This window comes from Equus przewalskii, chromosome 3 (genome assembly GCF_037783145.1).
Source record: "Equus przewalskii isolate Varuska chromosome 3, EquPr2, whole genome shotgun sequence".
NCBI lineage: Eukaryota > Metazoa > Chordata > Mammalia > Perissodactyla > Equidae > Equus > Equus przewalskii.
This window is the reverse complement of record NC_091833.1, coordinates 50,238,121-50,261,851: the sequence shown is the minus strand read 5'-3', so window position 1 is coordinate 50,261,851 and position 23,731 is coordinate 50,238,121. Positions and strand designations below refer to the sequence as shown.

General features: G+C 38.4%; 1 protein-coding gene across 1 annotated transcript in view; it reads right to left on the bottom strand.

Moving 5' to 3' along the window:
- Nucleotides 1-2,954: 2,954 nt before the first annotated feature.
- Nucleotides 2,955-23,731, bottom strand: part of HSD17B11 (hydroxysteroid 17-beta dehydrogenase 11) — a 39,300-nt gene continuing 18,523 nt past the window's right edge. The window contains exons 4-7 of the mRNA XM_070614356.1: nt 22,656-22,762; nt 14,914-15,051; nt 6,572-6,688; nt 2,955-3,707 (exon numbers count right to left, since the gene is read on the bottom strand). Of these exons, the coding sequence (XP_070470457.1) occupies nt 3,617-3,707; nt 6,572-6,688; nt 14,914-15,051; nt 22,656-22,762 (453 nt within the window). The 3' untranslated portion in view covers nt 2,955-3,616. The remainder of the gene's footprint in view (nt 3,708-6,571; nt 6,689-14,913; nt 15,052-22,655; nt 22,763-23,731) is intronic.

Genomic DNA, 23,731 nt, shown 5'->3' with positions numbered 1-23,731 from the left:
AGGAAGGAGGCAGGTGTCACCCCAGGGTTTTGGCTTGGACGCTTGTTAGAAGTGCCGTTCTCTGTGAGGGAACACAGACGGGGTAGAGAAGATGCTAGGTTTTGCATGTGTTGATCATAAGACATTTATTTAACTGGAACTGGAGGTTATCCAGGAGGTTATCCAGGAGATTATGTAGTCTGATTCGATCCTTTTATAGACGAGGAAACAGACTCCAGAAGAGCTCTCTTGAATTAGATTGTCCAGTGCTCTTTTTGCAGTACCAGGGCACCTGTAATTGCAGGGAAGACTATGAAAGTAAAAGGCACTTCTCCCTAACTCTGAGGTTGGCCCAGTCGTCCCTAGATAAAAAACAAAAAAACTTCAGTAGTCAGATTGGCTCTAAGGTCAAACGGGAATTCCTATCTGTTTTGGGGAAGGATGTGGTGTCCAGTGTAGATTAAGATTATCTCAATATTTTCAGGCTTAGCATCTCGATTTCAGGAAACTTTAGACTGTGGTGATGTTGGACCAGGCCAGGCTTGACCTTTTTCAGGTGGAATAATTAGGCATCTGCATCGTAGCATTTTATTCTACGTTAAAATAATTCCTAGATTGAATAGCTTCGATTGCCATCAGAGATTTTCATTGGCTGACTTGGGAATATTGTTTAAATAAGAAGGAAAGCTTGGGTAAAAGGAACTGGAGGGTGTTTAGGGCAATGGCTCAACTCTCCACGAGTTCCACTGAGGATGTATGATAGTGAGGTCAGCAAACTTGGGTTCAAATCCTTAGCTGGACTTCTAAGTAGCTGTGTGATTTTAGGTGTTTGTTGAACCTCTCTGACCTAGGTATCTCATCTGTTAAATGAGGATAATGATGTCAGACAACACAGAATTGTTTAAGGGAACAAGTCTGTCACCCAGCCTGGGAGAGGAGGATCTTAATTGCTCTCATTCCCCACAGTAGAATCCTTATTAGCGATTTACTCTCTAGCCAAATTGGTATTGAAGATGTACTGAGGGTCAGTTTTAACCCTTTTCCTTTGCCTGTTCCCCCACTCTTTCTAACCCACAGTTCCATGAAAAAGAGTAGATTTCTGGCAAATGAGAATGGTGGCATGGGGTCGGGGCGGGCAAGTGTTTCTGAAGGTAAGCATGGGAATATTCTCAAAGGGAATAGGAGAGAGGCCAGTGAGTCCTAGTAGTCCCATGGCAGGGCCCCAGGGTGACAGCAAGGGCTCATAGGAAGGCTTTATGGTGTGTCCAGGGAAGGCGGGTTTCCTGGCACAGTCAGGATTTCTGTACCCTGCAAAATAGAGAGCTATCTGTCATCAAGGTCCTAGGGTAGGACCACAGAGGACCATGATGGTTGACAACTAGGAGTCTTTTCCCAATTACCCCAAGACTGTGTAAGCCTCTTTGATTCTGGTGTGACCCTCAGAAGTGGCTCTATTAATGGCTGAGATGGATTTTCTCACTAAATTGTTAGAAGTGGGTTCAAAGTTAGGATTAACTTCATTCAACTAACAGTTAAAAGTTTTCAGATTTAAAGTCACAGCAGTAATTGCCTGATGCTGGTGAACTGGGGCCAACTTTAAAAAAATGCAGAGAACAAAATTCAGAACCCCTACAGCATTCATTTGCCTCCCAGTAGAGTAGGGCTCTAGCTTCTAGGTTCTTCTGGGTTCCTCCTTACTACTGCTGTGTCCACAGCTAGGTCAAGTCCTTCAGCAATGCCTACTACGCAGGATCGCTGGGGCATTCAATGGCAAACTGTGTCTAGCATGCGGCTAACATTCAACAAAAGGGACTGATTAACATTCTGTCAGCATAACATCCAAGAAGTAGTATTTATTTCTCATAATGGTTAACGCCAAAGTTCATCCAAGCATTAATTTCAGACAAGTGTGTTAAGAGCCGAAACATGTTTACTGTGAAAAGAGGAAAGTTATCAGTACACTTTGGGCCTCAGCTATTTCACTGGAGTTTTCCTAACGGTTTTCTCGAAGCCTACTTCATTGTTCCACTTGGCAAGCTGGAACCGGTATGACTTCATTGAAAGAATAAACAATTATATCTATTTCAAAATGAGTTAGAGGCTCTCTTTAACAGACTCTCTATCTTCTAGAGCCATCCTTGGCTAACAGGATAGGGTTTAGGTCAATCTATAAACTCTGTGGCAATTCACAGATACTCTCGTAGAGACTACTAGAATGTGGCTAATGTATGGAGAGGAATCTAAATTACATAACTCAAACATAATGATGTTTTGGAAAGAAGGCATTTTTGACTCAGATATGTATTTACATCAACTAAATGTAGAATATGGTCCAACAGCAATAGTATTTTGATTCTCTGTATTAGAAGAAGGTAGTTGATGGGAAAGAGGGAGAAATTTATGGTAGGAATGACACCTTCTGTGAAATTTTCTTATATGTTATAGAATCTATATCATAACCTTCCTTCAACGGATCATACGGTGTTTATAATCTATAGTGGTCCTCAGAAGCCTACTTAACTTATTCACTAAGTCAGGTGTTTATGACAGTATCTGACATGTGTTGAATAAATGTCAGTTTCTGCTTAGAAACTGGATCAAAATCTTTTACCAGAAAGTTTCTGAACCTAAATGTGGCTCATTCACTACAATGCACAGTGGTCAGTGATTCTGATTAGTATGTTTTCTGAGTGTGAACTTTCTGATATAAAGACCAAAGTTTTTTACTTCGCATCTACGTATCTAACAAAGTCTTGAAAATAGTTTTCTTTAATTGAAATCCACCAAACTACTTATTTTATCAATTTGTAGGTCTGCTCTTATAGTCTCATCTCACTGAGTCTGACTCACATCCAAGAAACTTCTAGACACTAAAAAAAAAAGGATAAAGACCTTTGATTACATAATCCATTTTCCTTTAATTCGAAGGTTAAGTCATGTTCTGTTTAAAAAAAAAAAGATGGAAACACCAAAAGTTTAAGTTCAATCCATTTATTATTGTTGCCATTTATGGGTACATTTCCCAATTCTCTGCCTCAAATCCCAATGATTCTTTTATATTTGCAACACATGTCCATTTCTAGTTTCCTTGTGCTGAAACATTTGGCATTGAAATGTGAGGTATGTCTCAGAAAACACATGTAATGTGTAGGATGAAATGTTTAAGCGACATTTCTTACATCTCATGAAATGCATGGTAATGCCACTAGATTCAGTCCTTCATTATATTTAGAGAGCTTGAAGTTTCTGTTTCATGTAGAATAGAAAAGGAAACATGTAAATTACATAAAATTTAAGTGTAATTAAACATAAAAATGTCTTAAATATTGATAGTACAAATTTTGCAAAGCCTTCAGATGAACCACAAAATCTTGGAAATTACTGTAAAACTGTTCGTGTTGTTCTTCTCCATTTTCCATAAGGCCAATTCCTAAGATATTTCTCTCTTTGCATCATATGAAGTTAGCTTTCAGCTAAAGAGCAAGTGGTAAGAAACGAGGACTGCCAGAGCCTCAAAAGGGGATATTGAAGAAAACAAGATAGTTAGGAAAAGCGGAAGTCCAAACATTAAAATTCTGATTAATGTTAGATGAAATCAACTTAAACCTGGTAAATCAGTTTCCAAAAAACCAGGAATTTATTCTCCTTTAGTTTTATATCCAATCACTGCATCAAACTTTATATCCATCTTTCGTTTTAAAATTGCCAAGAAACGCTCAGGAAAGATCCTAAAAGAAAGATGCATGAAAATAATCAGGAAATTAATATTAAGAGCATTTGTAAAATATCTTCTTTTAAAATACTTACATTTATCATGTCCATGTTCATCTTAAACAAGATTAAGAACTTTAACTCGGAGTCACTACTATATGTTCTTCCAATTAAATCCATTTCCTTTTCAAAAGGAAAAGGAAGGGGATTTAACCTGCTTCAGGGTAAGAGTGACTTGAAATATTTAGATTTTGAAATAAATATCTCCTACATTTTTCAGAAGATCTAAGAGAGGAGATATATATATAGAACTGAATAGTTGAGATGCTAAAGGCTTCCGAAAAAAGAAACCTGAGATAGGAAAGGAAGTGAGACTAGGAACTAATTTTATACTTCATAATCCAGAATATTATTAAAATATTCCACTAAGAGACTGGGGAAGCAGAATTGCTACATGAAAATGCAGGAGATGCTCTTCATTTTGAGCACAATGCGGAACATATTTAATTCCTTTAAAATGCCTCGCATGTAAACAGAAAAATTAACACCCACCCCACAGTGTTCTTGTGAAGAATCAATATATTAATATAAAATGCCTTAAACAGTGATAGACACAGAGTAGGTCTATTTTTTTCTCCCCACCTATACTTAAGAATATTGAGGAACTCGTCACATATCAATGAGTCTGAAGGAAACTAAACAGAATATGTAAGTCAGTGTAACTATACATGGATATCTGCCTTGACGCCATTAAAATAAGGTTTGGAAATTGAACACCAAACATTCATAATCAGAGGAAAATTAGTGTAATGATAACAATAGTGGCAATTATATTAATAACAGTGGCCTATAGTATTTATTGAGTCTTTATAGTATACTGAATACTTTAAATGCATTATTTTATTTATTCCTCATAGCCCTATAAAGTCTTATTGTTGTCTCCCTTTGACAGATGAAGAAACTGAGCTTCCAAGAAGTGAAATAACTTATCCAAGTTCATGTTGCATGCGAGTCACACAAACACAGCTCCATCTAACACTAGAGCTCAAACTTTGAGTCTCTATGTTAAAGGCCTAGGAAAGAGGATCAATTTATTCAATCGACAAACATTTTGGTGACTCCTATGTGTCCATCAACTCTTCAAAATGCAGGAGATATATTGCTAAAAACCAGGCAGAATTCCTTCTCTCACAGAGTCGCATTCTAAAGGGCTGTAAGCACTGAGGCTTGCTGATGTGATGTGACAAGTATTCACAGGTTTTAACTCAGTTATTCACCACGGAGACCCTTGAGCTTCACTACCTAAACCTCTAAGGTATGCTCAACCATAGTTTCTAGCAGAAGGGGCTAAAAAGCCTGACACATGTCACTTAGGCCTTTGATCTCTTAAAGTTTTTCAGTCTCTGGGTCAATAATTCTCAAAGTATGATTTTTTTTTTTTTCTGGTCAGGAAGATTGGCCCTGAGCTAACATCTGTGCCAATCCTCCTCTATTTTATGTGGAATCCTGCCACAGCATGGCTTGATAAGCAGTGTGTAGGTCCGTGCCTGGGATCTGAACCCACAAATCCTGGGCCGCCAAAGTGGAGTGTGCGAACTTAATCACTATGCACCAGGCTGGCCCCACAAAGTATGATCTTTGAACCAACTGCCTGTGGTTGTTGCCTGTTAAAATATAGACTTCTGGGTTCCAACTTAAACATCCTAAATTAAAATCTCTGGAGGTGAGATCCAGGGATCTATTTTTTATTTTTTTTAATTTATTTATTTATTTATTTTTCTGCTTTATCTCCCCAAACCCTCCTGGTACATAATTGTACATCTTAGTTGAAGGTCCTTCTAGTTGTTGGGATCTATTTTTTAAATTGACCTGACAAGTGATCCTGACACCTGCCATGTGGGAGAAGCCTGACTCAAGGGACAGGCAGCAAGAGGCTTTCTTTTTCCGTCTAAGGCACCTCTTCTCTTTCCCCTTATTACCTGACCGGCCTCATGCCACGCAGCTTTCTCAGATGAGCAATGAGGCAATGAGCTGTGAAGAGGCACCCTTTAAACCAATGGTTTCCAATCTTGGTTGGACATTAGAATCACCAGGAAAGTTGTTGCATCTCTCAGAGACCAGGCTACATCGCAGACCAATTACATCAGAATCTTGGGGAGTAGGTCTCAGGTATTAGCCTTTTTAAAACTCCCAGGTGAATTCCAACGTGCACCAAAGTTGAGAGCTGCTGTTCTAAAGAAATGCTTCTCAAATTTGCATATGCACACAAATCGCCTGCAGATCTTATCAAAATGCAAATTCTGATTCAGGAGTTCGAGAGAGTCTGTATTTCCAACAAACTCCCAGGTGATGCTGACGCTGCTGGTCCGTGGACCACATCTGAGGTAGCAAGGCTCAAGGATCTCTAAAATTATGATAGATTATTTAGCAATTTCTTTGCTTCCATGTGATTTTGCACAAAATAAGAACCCAGTGGTTATCTGTTGTATATTTAAATGAACATCTAAAACCTAACAATAGTCTGCTCCAATATCGTTGTCCTATGATTCCTTTATGTAGTAATGCTTAAGAATTATCCTTATTCATATTCATTCTTTTATAAGACAAAACTTCCAGAAATATACACATTTCTTTCTTTTAAAAAAAAACACTTTAAAACTTGTGGAAATTATTCAGTTCATTTACCCACCTGCTATATCAATCTTGCTTCAATGATTAACAAATATGGCTTTAAAAATTGATGGATTCTTTAAGCCTATTATTTTTATTAACTTAATTCCATTTAATTGTACTTTATCAAATGTCTGGTTTTAAGTCTGACTGAACACACGTAATAGAAAAAGCTTTATTTATAATGCTGTCAAACATAGCTGTCGCTTACCTTTCCAGCAGTGTTAAAAAGCGTATGGAAGATGGAACAAAAATCATTTTCTGCTCAGTCAGGATCCCATTTATCAGCTTGACTACCACTTCCTCAGGTTCCAGTGTGGGTCCCAAACTGAAATCAGAAGCAGTTTTCAGAAACAAAACATTTCCCTGAGGCTTCAGCTTTAGTTTGGCGCTAAACAAATGAGTTAAATTACTATAGGAACCAAAACATAACTGCCTTGCAGCGTCCAGCCCACCGTCGGTGCTCAAAAACGGCAGCTGCTTTAGCATTAACACGAACAACAACAACAACAACAACCATTTATTTAGTGCTTATCATGGACTGCACACCGTGCTGAGCATTCCACACAGGTTATCTCACTGAAGTTGTACTCAACCCTATGAAGGAGATACTATCGTCCCTATTTGGCAAGTGAGAATTACGGAAGTAACTAGGACCAAAAAAATACTTTAGCTAGATTAGGACTGACAGACTCACTTTTAAATCTTTAGAAGTCTTGGGAAAGAAGTCAGATATCATTATATAAGTTTTATTATATACTAGGACTGTTTAGTGAAAAATTTCTAAAGTGTCAGCGGAATTAAAATATATAGGAATGTGCCCGGCTCTAGGTCTGATCTCCACATGGAATGCTTATATTCATTAGGTCTTCATTTAATTTTCAGCTTTGTCACTTAGGTCCATGTTGCATCTTCACTGTGTAATCACTCTGGCACATGCACTACTGAGTAGCAGGCAGCCCCTAACAAGTGGCCTTTGTTACTTGGGTGTTAGAATACGTGCACTGAGGACAGAGTTGCACAGGAGTTGCTCCTAAGTTTTCAACATTTTATTAATGACATAGAAAAAAAGATACATAATTAACTATACTCATGAAATTTGCCAACGTCACCAAACTGTTTGGGTGACGAACATTTTCGGGAGGCAGACTCTAAATGCGTATGACTAGTTTAGGGAAGTGAGACAAAAAGAACCAGATGAGAGTCTTTAGGAACAAATACGGAATAGTTAATTGGGAAAGAAAGGAATATGCAGTAAAGTAAAATTGGGACAATTGGGAGGAGTGCAGTATTGTACTTAAAAGTGAGCATGATAATTGAATACGCGAAGGAGAGCAGAGCTTAAAGTATATATGAATAATCCTTCATTCTCAGCATAGGTCAGTCATTTATTAGAATACCGTGTTCACCCCAGGACCCCGAGGTAACAGTATTACATATGAAAAGCTTGGCGATGTGACAGGAGAGGAAGTATAATAATAACAGTGCTGGCTTTTGGCCCAATGGAGGCAAAAATGAAAGGCAATGGAGGCTTGAAGACTAATCGTCCTTTAGCGTCTGGCACAGACAGGTAATGGGTGTCAAGGAAGATGAATCTAGAAACTGGAGGATGCTTGTGCCTTGAAAAGTGTTCAGAAGGCAATTAACTTTCTAGCATGTTGCTGCCAGACTTCAGTATTCCCACATCCCATGAAACCTCACCAACACCTGTGTAAACAGTACAGCACACTTCCTCATTCACACTGAGGCCTCGCTAACCCGCGAACCAAGTAGTGCTGCATTGACTGAACTTTTCTTAGTGGACTCCGTCTCCTTACCTAAAGGTCTTAGCCTCTGTCAGAGGAATTTTTATCAAATTTAATGGCTGTCCAATATCATGATTTCATTTTATTTTTATTTGTTTATTTATTTTTCGAGGAAGATTGGCTCTGAGCTAACTACCACCAATCTTCCTCTTTTTGCTGAGGAAGACTGGCCCTGAGCTAACATCCATGCCCGTTTTCCTCTACTTTATATGTGGGATGCCTACCACAGCATGGCATTTGCCAAGCAGTGCCATATCTGCACCCAGGATCCGAACCGATGAACCCCGGGCCACAGAGAAGCAGAATGTGTGAACTTAACCGCCGTGCCACCGGGCCAGCCCCTAATATCATGATTTTAAAAAGACCAAAAGAAAAGGCTTCAGAAAAAATTCAATTTCTTGCAGAATAAAATATTAACATTAAAATGTCAGTATGTGAAAATATTTTTCCTTTGACAGTCTAATGTTAACAAGAGTTGCAAATCCTATTCAGTAAATGTTCATAAAGGATTTTGTAGAAACTATCCAAAAACACTTTGGGCCAATCTCTTGGGGTGGGGAAGGAGAATGCATGTGGGGGCGTAGGAATACTTAGGGGAAAGGATTTTCAGGTAGAAGGACTTGGTTTGATTATCTAACTTTTTTTACTTAAGTAGCTGAGTAATTTTGGGGACGACATCTCTACTCTTTCAAGCTCAGGTTTTTGTTTTCGTGTTTAATCTGAAAAACAGGGATAATGCAGTGGTGTGCTGGTAAATGTTTAACAACTGGCTCTCCAGGGACAGAATTACCAATTTTGTAGCATTTTCCAATTTCTATGGTGTAAATCCTCCCACCATGGCCAATTTCAAGCTACCAACAACGGCTTCACTGAAGGAGTACCAGCCAGCTTCAGTGTCCCACTGGTAACATGATGGTTAAATGGGAAATGTACGTGTAAGTACTTTATCCAGTTATACTGTACAAATGTTACTTGTCACCTCCTTAAACATCTTCTTTTTCATTGTACTAGACAATAAAAACTAATATCTTTCTGAGGCACACAAAAAAACTAAATTTTGAGAGAAAATAAATTTTGATATGTATATTACATGTAGGAGAGTAGACGTTTTAAAAGGATGTTCAACAAAAATAATGCTTGGCTGTCAAAAAAATTAACCAGAACATCCAATTACACATAATCGAATCCATTCAGATTATGCTGCATTGTTTATATCACTAACTGGAAAGAAAGAGATGACTTATTTGAAGGAAAAACATTAATTAAAAATTATTCATATACCTAACAAGAGAGCCCCAAAATACATGAAGCAAAAATTTACAGAATTGAAGAGAGATATAGACAGGTTAACAATAAGAGCTGGAGACGTTAATCCCACTTTCAACGATGGATTGAAGAACTAGACAGAAGATCAACAAAGAAATCGAAGACCTGAACAACAGTATGAATCAGCCAGACCTGAGAGCATCCATGGAACACTGCACCCAACAGCAGCAGAATATGTATTCCTCTCGAGGGCACAAGGAACATTGTCCAGGACAGACCATACGTTTGACCACAAAACAAGCCTCATTAAATTTAAAGAGACTGAAATCATACAAAGTACGTTCTCCAACCACAATGGAATGAAGTTAGAAATCAATAACAGAAGGAAAACTGGAAAATTCACAAATATGTGGAAATTAACCAATGGGACAAAGAAGAAATTAGAGGAAATTAGAAAATACTTTGAGATGAATGAAAAAACACAACATACTAAAATTTATGGGATTCAGGAAAAGCAGTGTTCAGAGGGAAATCTATAGCTATAAACACCTACGTTGAAAAAAAGAGATCTCAAATAACCTAACTTCCCACCTTAAGAAACTAGGAGAAAAAGAACAAACTAAACCTACGCCAAACAGAAATAAAGGAAATAATAAAGCAGTGATAAATGAAATAGAGAATAGATAACAATAGAGAGAATCAATGAAATCAAAAGTTGGCTCTTGGAAAAGATCAACAAAATTGACAAACCTTTAGCTAGACTGACCAAGAAAAAAAGAGAGAAGATAAAGTATTAAAATCAGGAATGAAAGTGAGGACATTATTACCAACCTTACAGAAATCAAAAGGATGATAGACATACCTCAGAGATACTGCAGGTTTGGCCCCAGACTACCCCAATAAAGCAAATATCACAAGAAAGCAAGTCACATGAACTTTTTGGTCTCCCAGTGCATATAAAAATTATGTTCACACTATACCATAGCCTATTAAGTTTGCAATAACATTATGTCTAAAAAAACAATGCACAACCTTAATTAAAAAATCCTTTATTGCTAAAAAATGCTAACCATCAGCGAGTCGTAATCTTTTTGCTGGAGGGGAGTCTTGTGAAAAACGCACTATCTGCGAAGCACAATAAAATGAGGTACGCCAGTACAAGAGAATACTATGAACAACTTTATGCCAAAAATTAGATAACCTAGATGAAATGTATAAATTCCTAGGAACACACAAAGCACCAAAACTGACAAGAGGAAACAGAAAATCTGAGTAGACTTTTAATAAGAGATTAAATCAGTAATCAAAAAACTCCCAGCAAAGAAAAGCCCAGGACCAGATAGCTTCATTTTGAACTCTATCCAAACTTAAAGAATTAATACCAATTCTTCTCAAAGTCTTTCAAAAAACAGAAGAGGAGCAAACTCTTCTTAACTCATTCTGTGAGGCCAGAATTAGTTACTAAAGTCAGACTAAGGTACCGCTAGAAAACTACATAGCAATGTCGCTTATGAATGTCGATGCAAATATTCTCAACAAAACACTATCAAACCAAACTAAGCATCATATTAAAAGTATTACATAGCATGGCCAAGTGAGACTTATTCCAGGAATGCAAGGTGGTTGACCATATAAAAACCAATCAATGTAATATACCAGATTAATAGGATGAAGGAAAAGCCCCACATGATCATCTCAATAGGCACAGAAAAAGCATTTGACACAATCCAACACCCTTTCATGGGAAAAAAAAAAAACCACTCAACAAACTGGGAACATAAGGCAACTTCCTTAACCCAATTTTTATAGGCACTTGTATGATGCAGTCTGATTTGTATAAGCAAAGTCGAATAGAGAAGATAACAGGACTTATTAAATAGGAAAAGATGATGTCAACCTTTCCAATGATCAAAAAGAACCTGACATAGAAGTACTGTTTTTATCCTATCATACTGGCAAAAATTAGAAGTGTGCTAATATTTAAAGCCGACAAAGGTGAGGGGAATGGGCACTTGATCCCCTGCCGATGGGAGGAAAAATTAGGGCAGCCCTTCTGGAGGGCAATCTAATAAATCTACCAAAAGTAATTAAGTTCCTACTGTTTGATTTGGCAATTCTGTTTCAAAAAAACAATCATAACAGAATGGTTAGAAAAGTGAGCAAAGATACAGACACACACATACATATATACATACATGTACATATAATATGAATATATAAATACATATGTCTGTACGTATACATGCACACACAAACAAGAATATGCACTTATTACAATAATGAAAGATTTGATATCTAAATGTCCATCAATAGAGAAGATGTCTACCCAAAGAGTGTTAGGCTAACATTAAAAAGAATAAAGTAAGGTAGCTCTCTATATATCAACACAGAAAGCTGACAACAGCACATTGTTAAGTCAAAAAGGCAACTTCCAGAATAGTATGTACGTTCCCATGTAGCAGAAAAAGAAATGCATTAAATTAAGAAGTATAGCCTCTTAAATTGGAAAGCTGTAATTGGAAATCTAATTTTTCAGTAAAGTTGTTATCTCTGGAAGAGTAGCATCTTTGAGGGGACTTTTCTCTATATTACTTAAATTTTGTTTATAATCATCATATACTATCAGAAAAGCGATAAAGATATTTCCAATGAAATATTTAATATACATTTTTAAAATGATGATTCTCAGGAAAGAAATTTCAATTAAAAATTTGTGTTAAAAAATAAAGCTAGGAATAGCGTGGCATTTGGAGTCAAGGACCCAGGTAGGAATTCCAGTCTGCCACTTTGGGGCCGTGGGACCTTGGGCAATTTTCTTTACTTCTCCAAGTTTCAGCTTCTTTGTCTGTAAAATGGGCATAGCAAGACTTATCTTGCAGAATTGTTATAAGGATTAGAGCAGGGGTAGGTAAACTATCCCCCGGGCCAAATCTAGCCCTCCTGGATGAGAGATTAGAGGTGGTTTATGCAAGGTATTAGACCTACTGGGGTACGTGGTAATTTAGTAGGCCTTCAATAAATGCTTTTTTTTCTTTTTTGAGGAAGATTCGCCCTGAGCTAACATCTGTGTCCATTTTTCTCTACTTTATATGTGGGACGCCTGTCACAGCATGGCTTGATAAGCGGTGCGTAGGTCTGCACCCAGGATCTGAACCAGCGAACCCTGGGCCGCCAAAGTCAAGCGTGCAAATTTAACTGCTATGCCACTGGGCCGGCACCAATAAATGCTTTTAATAAAACGATTTCTTGATATCCAAGTTTGTTTAACAAAAATAACTCAGCTGTCAAAAAAAATTACTCAGAACACCTAATTACACTTAATTCCAATAACTCAGGTTAATGCTGCATTATAACCTTCACAGTAAACTCACTTCTTTGCAAAGTGTTAGATGTGTAAATATAAGAATCAATAAGCTACATGTCTGATGTGCTTTAAAAGTGAATTTAAGTTCCAACATTAATATGATACAAATTATTTTGAGTCAGTCATTTAGAGGTTGGTTCAGCTTCCTCCTTTCAGAAAGGCTGTCCCCGTGTAAAACGGGAAAAGTTTAGTCTGAATCTCAGCTCTTCTACTTATGGGCAAATTACTTTGTCTTGTGAAGCAAAGTATTCTCATGAGGTTTAAGAAAATTATGGAATTTATTTAGTGTCCAAAATATAAATCAGAGTAGGATCTCTCTGTCCTCTAATTAGAAGAACTAAGAGTTTAGATTAAAACCAACTTTACCTTTGGCATCCACTCTAGTATCAGCTTATCTTCAAAGGGGTTCACCTGGCAGGCCCAGGCCCCGGACCCTTCCTTAGCTGGGTTACATTCCCGACATTAGGCTGGAATCATGCCAACTTCTATTTACACTCCCCTCCCTCCCTCCCCCGCCAGCTAGCTTCCCAATTATTTTCCGATTGTACTAGTAGAGCTTTGCCAGGAGAGGGCACCCTTGCCCACATGAAGGTTAGCGTCTGTGGCTTCTTGTCCAGGGGCCAAGGGTAAAAAATACGATTATGATTTTAAAAAATATGGTGTCTATTTTTAACTGCTGAAAGACAGTCTGAATGAAATATATCATTTTAGTATCTAAATCCTGAAAATAATGGAAGAAATTGGCAAATTTTATCCTCAGGGATGGTACTCACCTCTTCCTTCGACACCTCCTGTCAGTTTTAGTGAACTTTTTTTTTTTTTAAGATTTTATTTTTCCTTTTTTGCTCCAAAGCCCCGAGGTACATAATTGTGTATTTTTAGTTATGGGTCCTTCTAGTTGTGGCATGTGGGACGCCACCTCAGCATGGCTTGAGGAGCGGTGCCATGTCCGCGCCCAGGATTCAAACTGGCGAAACCCTGGGCCACCGAAGCAGAGTGTGTGATCTCAACCACTCGGCCACGGGGTCGGCCCCTAGTGAACTCTTTTTAAAAAAAATGAATTAATTTATTTTTATCGAGATATGTTTGCCATATCACATTGTGTAGGTTTAAGGTGTACAATGTGTTGATTTGACACATTTATATATTGCAATATGATTCCCACCGTAGCAATGGCTAACGTCTCTATCACATCGAATGATTATTTCTTTTTTGTAGTGGGAACAATTAAGATCTAGCTTCTGAGCAACTTTGAAGTTTATAATACAGTATTGTTGCCTATAATCATAACGCTGAGGGAAGTAAGCAGTTTAGTTACTGCTTCCAGAACCCTATGTGCCATATATGCGAGTTATACAAAATTGACATTTAATCTGCACCTAGAGAGAAGTCTAGAAGGACGTTCATCAAAATGTTAAGAGTAGTTTCCACTGGACAGAGAGGTTTAAGGAAATTTAAAAAGAAACTTTCTTATTTGTATTATTCTACATGTTGGAATTAAAACAAAGTATGCATCATATTTACAAAGACGTTAAAGCTATTCCCAAAGATAGGAAACATGAAAAATTAACCTCAGAGCTGATCCTTTGTAATTTTCTTTGTTAACCAAGGAAAGACTCTGATCTGATACTCATTTTGGAGGATAATGACTAGATCACTGAAGGAATGTGTTTTTCACACTGTGGTCCTGGGTTATCTCTATCAGAATGACCTATGATGCTTGTTAACCATACAGAGATCCAGGCCCCCTTCTCCACCACTACCCTATCCCAACCAAACCCAATAAATCAACACCTCTGGGAGTGGGGCCCTCCGTGGTTCCCAAGCACTCCTGGTGAAATCCATGTGTATGGAAGTCTGAGAACCACTGCTTAGGGGAAGAAAGAAGGGAGGATTTGAAAGTTCACCTGTATCATTCATATTTATGTCTATATACAATTCTCTTCCTCTCTATCTCTCCACCCGTTTTCCCACAATCCATAGAAGCTGAGACTGAGATGAGCTAAGGGCATCAAATATCGGGTATTTCAAGGCTTAAAATACTTAGGAAAACCCACACAATAGCTGATATTCATAGCAAACGCCAATCCTTTTGTCTCCATTTCTGTCTCCGCTTACCTGGTACTCGGGTTTTTGATGAAGCCAGTGTTTATGAAATTAGGGCAGAGACACGTTGTTTTGACTCCGGTTCTTTTTAAGGCAGCCAGTTCTTCCGTCAAACCTCTATGAAATCCAACAGCAGCAAACTTGCTCGAACTGCAAATAAACAGAGGTCACCAAATAATTCAAGAAAGCTGCTACATCTATTGACTTCAGACGTCTGTTTTCCTTAGTTAAACGTGGTCCTCTGCCCAGCAGCGTGGGCAGCGCCTGAATCTCAGGGCCCAGTCCAGACCTACTGTCACCGACTAACTGCCCCGAGGAACTCAAGGGTGGGTTCGGAAGCATTTAACTGTTTAAGAGACGCAATCAGCAACCACCCTGAACCAGACCAAGCCCCACCCACCAGAGCAACACGACACACACATGCTTGCGCCTTGTTACTGTAACCTACTGTGTATGTGGAAGCAAGTTTTCCAACTGAGCCTGCCCAAGTGGATGCCCACCTCTGCCTTTTGAATATTCATCCTCCATCCGAAATAAAAGGTCCCTGTTTCCCTTTGTTCAGCGACACCACGATTTTGGAAACGATCCCTCATGGTCTCCTATTTGCTGCAAATATAACCTACTTTGTGTGACAACTACTTGTGGAGAGTCTGGAGGCCATCTCCCTTTGGTTTCGGTAACTACTGAATCAGAATCTGCATTTTAGCCCATCCTCAGGTAACTCTATAGGCATACTGAAGCCTAAAAAGCACAGACATAGAACATTTACTGCATCCCAGCATCATTTATCAGTCCCAGCATCATTCATCAGTGAGAATTGAGTAGGTTTAAATGTTTTGTTAGGAAAATTGTTAGGGTGTTTGTTTCCGTTGTTGCCGTTTCCACAAAATTTAATGTCACTATAGGCTGTTCATTATTTACTATATGTTCACGGAATTTATTGGGAAATTCTCCTGAATAAGTCCTAGTCTTCCTTTAAGTCTCAGCTTGACTTCCTCCAAGAGGCCTTTCCCGAACCCTAGTTTAAATCATTCCTCCATTATATAGTAATCTTCAGTTTTCCAAAATAGCATGCCCCGGATTTGTAATTAAATATTCATGAGGGTGAATTTTTTAATGTCTGTCCCCCATACCTTTCACTTAAGCTCCATGACTGTTTTGGCCTCCAGTGAAGCCCCAGAGCCTAGCCCAGTGTTTGATGTGTAATACGTGCACAATAAATATTTGTCAAATGAATGAATCAAAATGCAAAGCAATTCTTATTGTCATAACTCCTTCATTCAGAAGGAGAAGGGAAATTAATCATACGTCTACATGGACATTACTTCCCCAGTTAGCTTTTTAAAAAAACTGCTTATTGAGGGGCTGGCTGGATGGCACAGCGGTTAAGTTTGCACTTTCTGCTTCTCAGTGGCCCGGGGTTCAGCGGTTTGGATCCCGGGTGCGGACACGGCACTGCTTGGCACACCATGCTGTGGTAGGCGCCCCACATATAAAGTAGAGGAAGATGGGCATGGATGTTAGCTCAGGGCCAGTCTTCCTCAGCAAAAAGAGAAGGTTTGGCAGTAGTTAGCTCAGGGCTAATCTTCCTCAAAAAAAAAAAAAACAACTGCTTTATTGAGATATAAATTCACACATCATATAATTCACCCATTTAAAGTGTACAATTCAATGGTTTTTGGAATATTACATTATTAATTTTTAAAAATTGTGCAAAAATATTTATAACAAAATTTGCCATTTTAACCGTTTTTTTTTTCCTTTTTCTCCCCAAAGCCCCCCAGTACACAGTTGTATATTCTTCGTTGTGGGTCCTTCTAGTTGTGGCGTGTGGGACTCTGCCCAGCATGGTTTGATGAGCAGTGCCATGTCCGCGCTCAGGATTCTAACCAACGAAACACTGGGCCGCCTGCAGCGGAGTGTGCGAACTTAACCACTCGGCCACGGGGCCAGCCCCTTAACCATTTTTAAGTGTACAATTCAGTGGCATTAATTATCAGATTCTTTTTCTATAAGTCTGAATGGATTAGTAATTATACAAAGCAGCTGTAAGTTCTTGCCAATTAACCTGTGCTTTGGAAAATAAAAGGCTGAGGAAATTTTTCTTTCACCTATTTTTTTTTAAAGCTTAGACATATATTGAAGTCTTAAAAGAAACATTGCTAGATTCAATTGTATAAAATGTAAATCTTCTGGGGCCGGCCGGTGGCACAGCGGTTAGGTGCGCAGGTTCCACTTCGGCAGCCCGGGGTTTGCCAGTTCAGCTCCTGGGTGCGGACAAGGCACCGCTTGTTAAGCCATGCTGTGGTAGGCGTCCCACATATAAAGTAGAGGAAGATGGGCATGGATGTTAGCTCAGGGCCAGTCTTCCTCAGCAAAAAGAGTAGGATTGGCAGCAGATGTTAGCTCAGGGCTAGTCTTCCTCAAAAAAACCCACAAAACTTCTGTACATTGAAAAACAACACAAACAAAAATAATCCTATCTAAAATTGATTACTATATGCCAGAGACTGTCCTCAGTTATTCAGATGCATTATTTAATTTAATCCTTACAACAATTCTATGGAATAAATACCGTTATGATCCCGATTTACCAAAAATGAAACGGAGGCCACAGAGGGTTATAGAACTGGCCCAAAGACACAGAACAAAGTGGTAGCATCAGGCTTTAAAGCTGGGCGACAAACCAGGCCTCTAAATGATATAGTCGAAACTTTATTAATTAGCTCCCGACCAAGCTAAGAGACAAGTGACAAACTGGTAAAGCATTTGCAACATATAAGACAAGGATAACGGTTAGTATATGACAACTTTTATAAATGAATAAGACGATACTCTAATGGATAAATGGCTAAGGAACATTAACAGAAAATTTATAAAATAAAAACACCAATAGATATATGCATATAAAATGTTTATATCAAAAGTAATGAACATAAATGTAAAGTAAAACAAGACAGCATTTTTGCCTAGCAGTAATGGTAAGGATATGAGGAAACTTTTGTTTGAGTTGTTTTTCAACGTACAGAATATTTTCATTTCATATAATTGAACTAGCAATCTTTTCTTTCTAAGCCTTCAATACATGTCTAAGCTTGAAAACAAAAGTGAGAGAGAACTTTCCATAGCTTTCTATTTTCCAAAGCACAGGTTAATTGGCAGCCTTTTCTGGAAGGCAATTTGGCAAAAGGTATCAAATTCATTAAAAATATGTCATGCTCTTAGATCTAGTAATTTCTCCTTTAAGTATTTATACCAAGAAAAAAGTTGACCATGTTTATAAAGATTTATATTCAAAGACAGTCCCTGGGGTCTATAGATCCTGAGGGCAAACAGCTAGAAACAATTCTAAATCTCTGCAGTGGGCGGCTATCGTTTTTGCCCATTGGTGTTCACATTCCCTTGTTCCAGAAGCATCACTGACTTTGTCAGGTAACGCCCCCCTCTCCTCTCCAGACAGTGGCTGGATCCAAGTCGGTCTAGTTAGAGTGAACTCTAGAACTGGAACGTTTAAAGGCATTACTGGGAAGCCATGCCTTTTCCTCCACCTGCTGGATGTGGAGTTCAAAGGCTATTCCAGAACTGCTGGTGGCCATCTACCAACAGAGGAGGACGGTCTGCCTGAGACTTGATTAGAGCCCCAAACTTCCTCTCTAGGTCTGGGGCAGTCTAAGTTTTGCATTCCTTGCAACTGGGAGCGTCCTGACAAATAAATTACCCAACAATAATGGATGAATTGAATAAATAGTGGCACATATGTACAGGGGCATACCATGCAGGAATTGAAAGTGACATTGTACATATATATTTATTAACATGACAAACATCATTTTAAATTAAAAAAGGGCAAGATTATGTATGTAGATTTTTTTTCAATGCATGATTATATATCTGCATTTAAAATGCCCTAAAAAATTACAATATGCTCACCTTGGAGAGAATATCAGTAAATTTTCTTTTTTTCTTTAACTAAACTGTATTTTCTGATTTTTCTTATGTGAACCAAAAGTGCAGAAATATATTAAAACTCAGAGTTAATGATCTTGAGTGTGTTAAAGAAATTTTACAGTTTTGAACTTTAGAGTGGATTTGTTTTTAGACATATATATGAAAGCTAAAAGTGAGTGGATTTTTTTCTGCACTTTGTAACATTACATCAAATTTCTTATTAATAATTTGAGTTAATATTTCTTATTTCAAATTAATCTCTTAAATAACATTTCATTACAAGTTAATGATCACAACTCAATTTTGCCATGTCCTCCCATACTGGTAACTTTTAACACTCAGGAGCCAGAGCATATAGGATTAGTTCCACTGGGGCAGAGAATTCTGGAAGCTAAAATGAGAGGTGGGACCTTCCCATTTTGTGTAATATAGGGAAGTGGAATTGGAATGTAATACCAACAGGCACCCTCCTGTTATTGAATATTTGCAGGATTCCAGGTTCCATGCTAAGTGCCTAACATCATATCATTTAAACTTTACAGCACCCTGATGAGTCAGTTTGTTGCTATTATTAGCCTATTTTATGGATGAAGAAAATGAAGCATAGAGAAGTTGAGTAATTTGCCAAAGGTCATACAAAGTTAGTAAGTGATTGAATAAAGATTCATAACATCATTATTTATAATAATCCTACCTTGGAAATAACCCAAATGTTGATAAATAGTAGGATGGAAAAAGAAATTAATGTCTAGTCACTCGACGTAATACTATACAGGCATGAAAATGATTGAACTACAGCTACCAACAAAAACACAGAAAACTCTCACAAACACAGTGTGATTTCATGTATATAAAGATCAAAAAGAGGCAAAATTAATCTCTGGTGTTACACGTCAGTATAGGTGTTATCTTTGGGAAGGAAAGAGGGAATGGTGGTTGGGAAGAATTCCAAAATGAGCTTCTGGGGTCTTGTTAATGTTCTGTTTTTTGACTGCACGATGGTTAAATAGATGTGTCCACTTTGTGGTAACCCTTTGAGCTGTATGCTTATAATTTCTGCATTTTTATAAATGTATGCTATACTTCAATTAAAAAGTTTATGTTTTAAGAAGCAGTGTCTCAGTTTAGTGGCCCAATTGTTAATAACAACAGCTGATAAAATTGCTTTCTGCTGGGAGAAGCCTTCAGTGTGTCTCTGCGAAAGTCCTACCATTGATGAGATGCTGAGCAAAAACCAGTGAACTGAATTGAAGCTAATTGTGGTCAATCAGGGTCACAGACTGCAGCAGCTCAGGCCAGTGAGAGCTGAGGATCCAAAGAGGAGGTGTGCAAGGGCAAGCAAACCACAGATCTGTCCCAAAGCTGGATGTGTACAAACCACTCGTGTGGTTACAACCCTGCCTATTAGCCCAAATGGCGCCTTTGTGTGAATCAGAGAAAGCCACTCCTCTTCTTAAGCTACTTTACTGCCATCTGCTGGAAAATCTCTTTAATCTCAAAGGTCCCGGACGTGAACACTGCACTCTAGAATTGTGTGGTGCCCAACCTGCATATCTGTGTGTGTCATTCCTCCTTTGATAATGCTCGATGAGAACCCTTCTGCTGAAAGCACCATCAGTAGACACTAAAATAAATTTGTTTCTCACACAAAGCATGCTCTCTCTTGGTTTTCACTGCTAACCACTCAGTGGATTGGAATCAAATCCGAATCAAAAGAGCTACAGTATTTACTATGGCAAGAGAAGGAGGAAGTGTCCTCTTTGCTTAACTCCATGCCTGGAGACTGAGACAGAATCTGGCAGGGAGTGGAGTGTCATGTAACAACCAGGGAGCACACCTGCAACTACCTTTCATCAAGGAAGTGGAATAATGGCAAACTGTATTAGCCCTTGACCACTAAGGGCTCACTGCCAAACTTAAACTGCCTCTGAGAGAGACAATATGCAGCCTGGACACCATAGGTTTGCTCGGTGACCATGTCAGCAGGTATTTCCTCTTTTTTCAGAAACTCCATCCAAGTCTATATTTAATGAATTTATTTTTTTTAAGGCTTCAGTGCATAGTTGTGCGTCCTGGTTGTTAGTTAAGGTCTCTACGTGCCGCCAAAGTATGACAACTGACAGGCAGGTGGCGTGGTTCCACGACTGGGAAACGACCCTGGGCTGTGGCGGCGGGAGCACTGAATCTTAACGACTAGGCCACCAGGGCTGGCTCTATATTTATTTTGAAAACTATTAGAAAACAAATAATAGCGTTCAGTAAGAAAGGAAAGAGATAGAGATGAACAAAAAGAACACACAAGTTAGCAAGAATATACACCACGCCATTTTAACTCGACCACACCTACAGATGGCTGTTCTTAGGTAACGGCAAGACGCGTGATTTTTATTTTCTTTTTTTGTTCATCTATGTCTTCTTTCTCTCTTTCTCTTTCTTACTGAACATATATTTATTTTCTAATAGTTTAAAAAATATATAAAGACTTGGATTGAGTTTCTAAAACAAAGATGAAATAACTGCTACAGCAGGACAGAGCAGACCTGTGGTGTCCAGATTGCACACTGTCTCTCTCAGAGCCAGGTGAAGCTTGGCATGAGCCCCCAGCCATCATGGACTAATACAATTTGGCATGTATTCCACTTCCTTGATGAAAGATAGCTGCAGGTGCTGCTGCCAGGCTCATATGCTCATATCTCATATGAAAACAAGCTACCCATCCATGCCTATGTCTATATATTTATACACAAATCTATAGCTATATATACAATTATACGTTGTTTCTAGAATTTATATGCTTAGTTCCAAAAAAGCACAATAGTAGAAAACAAATTTGAGCATTATTCATATGCATATTTATTTGCACAATCATAATTCAACATTTTAAGAGTTATTATTTGCTAAAATACAGAAATGACCAAGAACTGTTAGGTCGTGTGCAACCAGTAGGATTGCCTTGGCTGCAGTGGCCTCACTGATCCATTCTTTATAGCATACAGTGGAGCACACCATTACTGTGCCCTGCTTACCACAGTAAGTTCTTCAGTCATTACAGTGCCGTGGGTCCCATCCCCCTACTCCCCCAGGAAGATTAGCCCTGAGCTAACATCTGTTGCCAATCTTCCTTGTTTTTTGCTTGAGGAAGATTAGCCCTGAGCTAACATCTGCTGCCAATCCTCCTCTTTTTGCTGAGGAAGACTGGCCTTGAGCTAACATCCGTGCTCATCTTCCTCTACTCTAGATGTAGGACGCCTGCCACGGCATGGCTTGACAAGCGGTGCATCAGTCTGCACCTGGCATCTGAACCAGCAAACCCTGGGCCACCGAAGCAGAGCATTCGAACTTAACCGCTGCGCCACTAGGCTGGACCCTGACGTGGATTTTTAAGTGGATAACTACTAAAATTTTTTTTACAACAATTCCATTGTTTGGATGATTTTAATGTTTAGAATTCCAGATTATACTATCTCAACATTATTTTGTTTCCACAAAATTCTTTTATTAAAAATTATTAATATGGTACAAAAATATTGCTCTTGTCTCGTAATTCCTTGCTGCTACAAGGGATGCGAAATGCTTTAAGCAGTTGGCTTCTAACTGGATCATTTCCCTGCAGCCACCTCTAGAAAGGTCATCCTCAGAGGGCATCAATGATGACTAATTCTGCTGTACAAGAGACTTGGTGCAACTCTTTCTGCCTATCTCAGCAACTTCAAGTCTATCATCATTTAATGGGAGTTCTCATCAGGGTAAGAAATCACACATAAGTTAAACGTAGGAACCAACGAAGGAAACACATGTTTACATACCAATAAGCCAGTAAGAAGGGGACCACAGTATGCCCGGCTGCTGAAGCCACAGTGACAATATGGCCATGATTGTTATTCATCATCGCTGGAAGAAATGCCTTTGCAGTCTAGAAATAGTTTTTATTAAAAAAGAAAAGAATGTTGTTATTTCTGATTTGCAAACCTATTGGAAATATTTCTAACCAAAGGTGTATTTTGTTAACATCGCTCTTGGCATAAACGAAAAAACCGAAATTATTTGCCAAATGCAGTAACATAAGGCAAGTGGATAGGATGCCCAGATTAAAAAAACTAAGCAAAACAATGGATACTGGAAGCTCTGAAAATCATGCCATTTAAATTGTTAACTTCTCAAGTCCCCAGATCCTCCACTTTTTGTCACTGATGTCTTTTATCATCTCATATATTGAGTAGGTATAATAATCTAAAGTTATGAAAAAGATTTACATTTAATGTGAAATTGTTAGAAAACAGTTTCTTTATGTCACCAAAATACTGAAGTGAATGGCAATCTTCCAGTAGTCACGGAATAATTCAAGCAATAAATATTTATTGAACACCTACTATTTGCTGGGGATTCAGAAACAAATAAGACAATACCCTACATTTTAACAGAGGTGGAAAGACAGGCAAACTTGTAAGCCAAAAAATATACAAAGATGGATGTCAATAACTTGGGAATAGTAACATAAAACAATACTGCAATTTTCACCAACCTCAATATTCTTTTGAGATTACTCATTCCGAATTCACATCCAAGAAAACTATGAGGGACTCTTAGGAACTGGCGATTTGGGCAATACTTAGACTATTCAAAAACTCTCATTATCTTGCTTTATATATTATTTGAGACTTTGAATGGTGAGGCTCGTAATAAAGTTGGCAATTTGGGGGCCAGAAAATAACACAAGGCTTGAGTCTCATGATAATCTAAAGGTCAACTGGGGTCACCTCGGATAGCATCACAGAAGATGACTCAGATGATTCCTAATCCCTTCTTTCATCTCTAAGTAGGATCACACAGAGATGTGAGGATCTAGCTGAGAATTAAAACATACATAACACCTGAAGTTTAT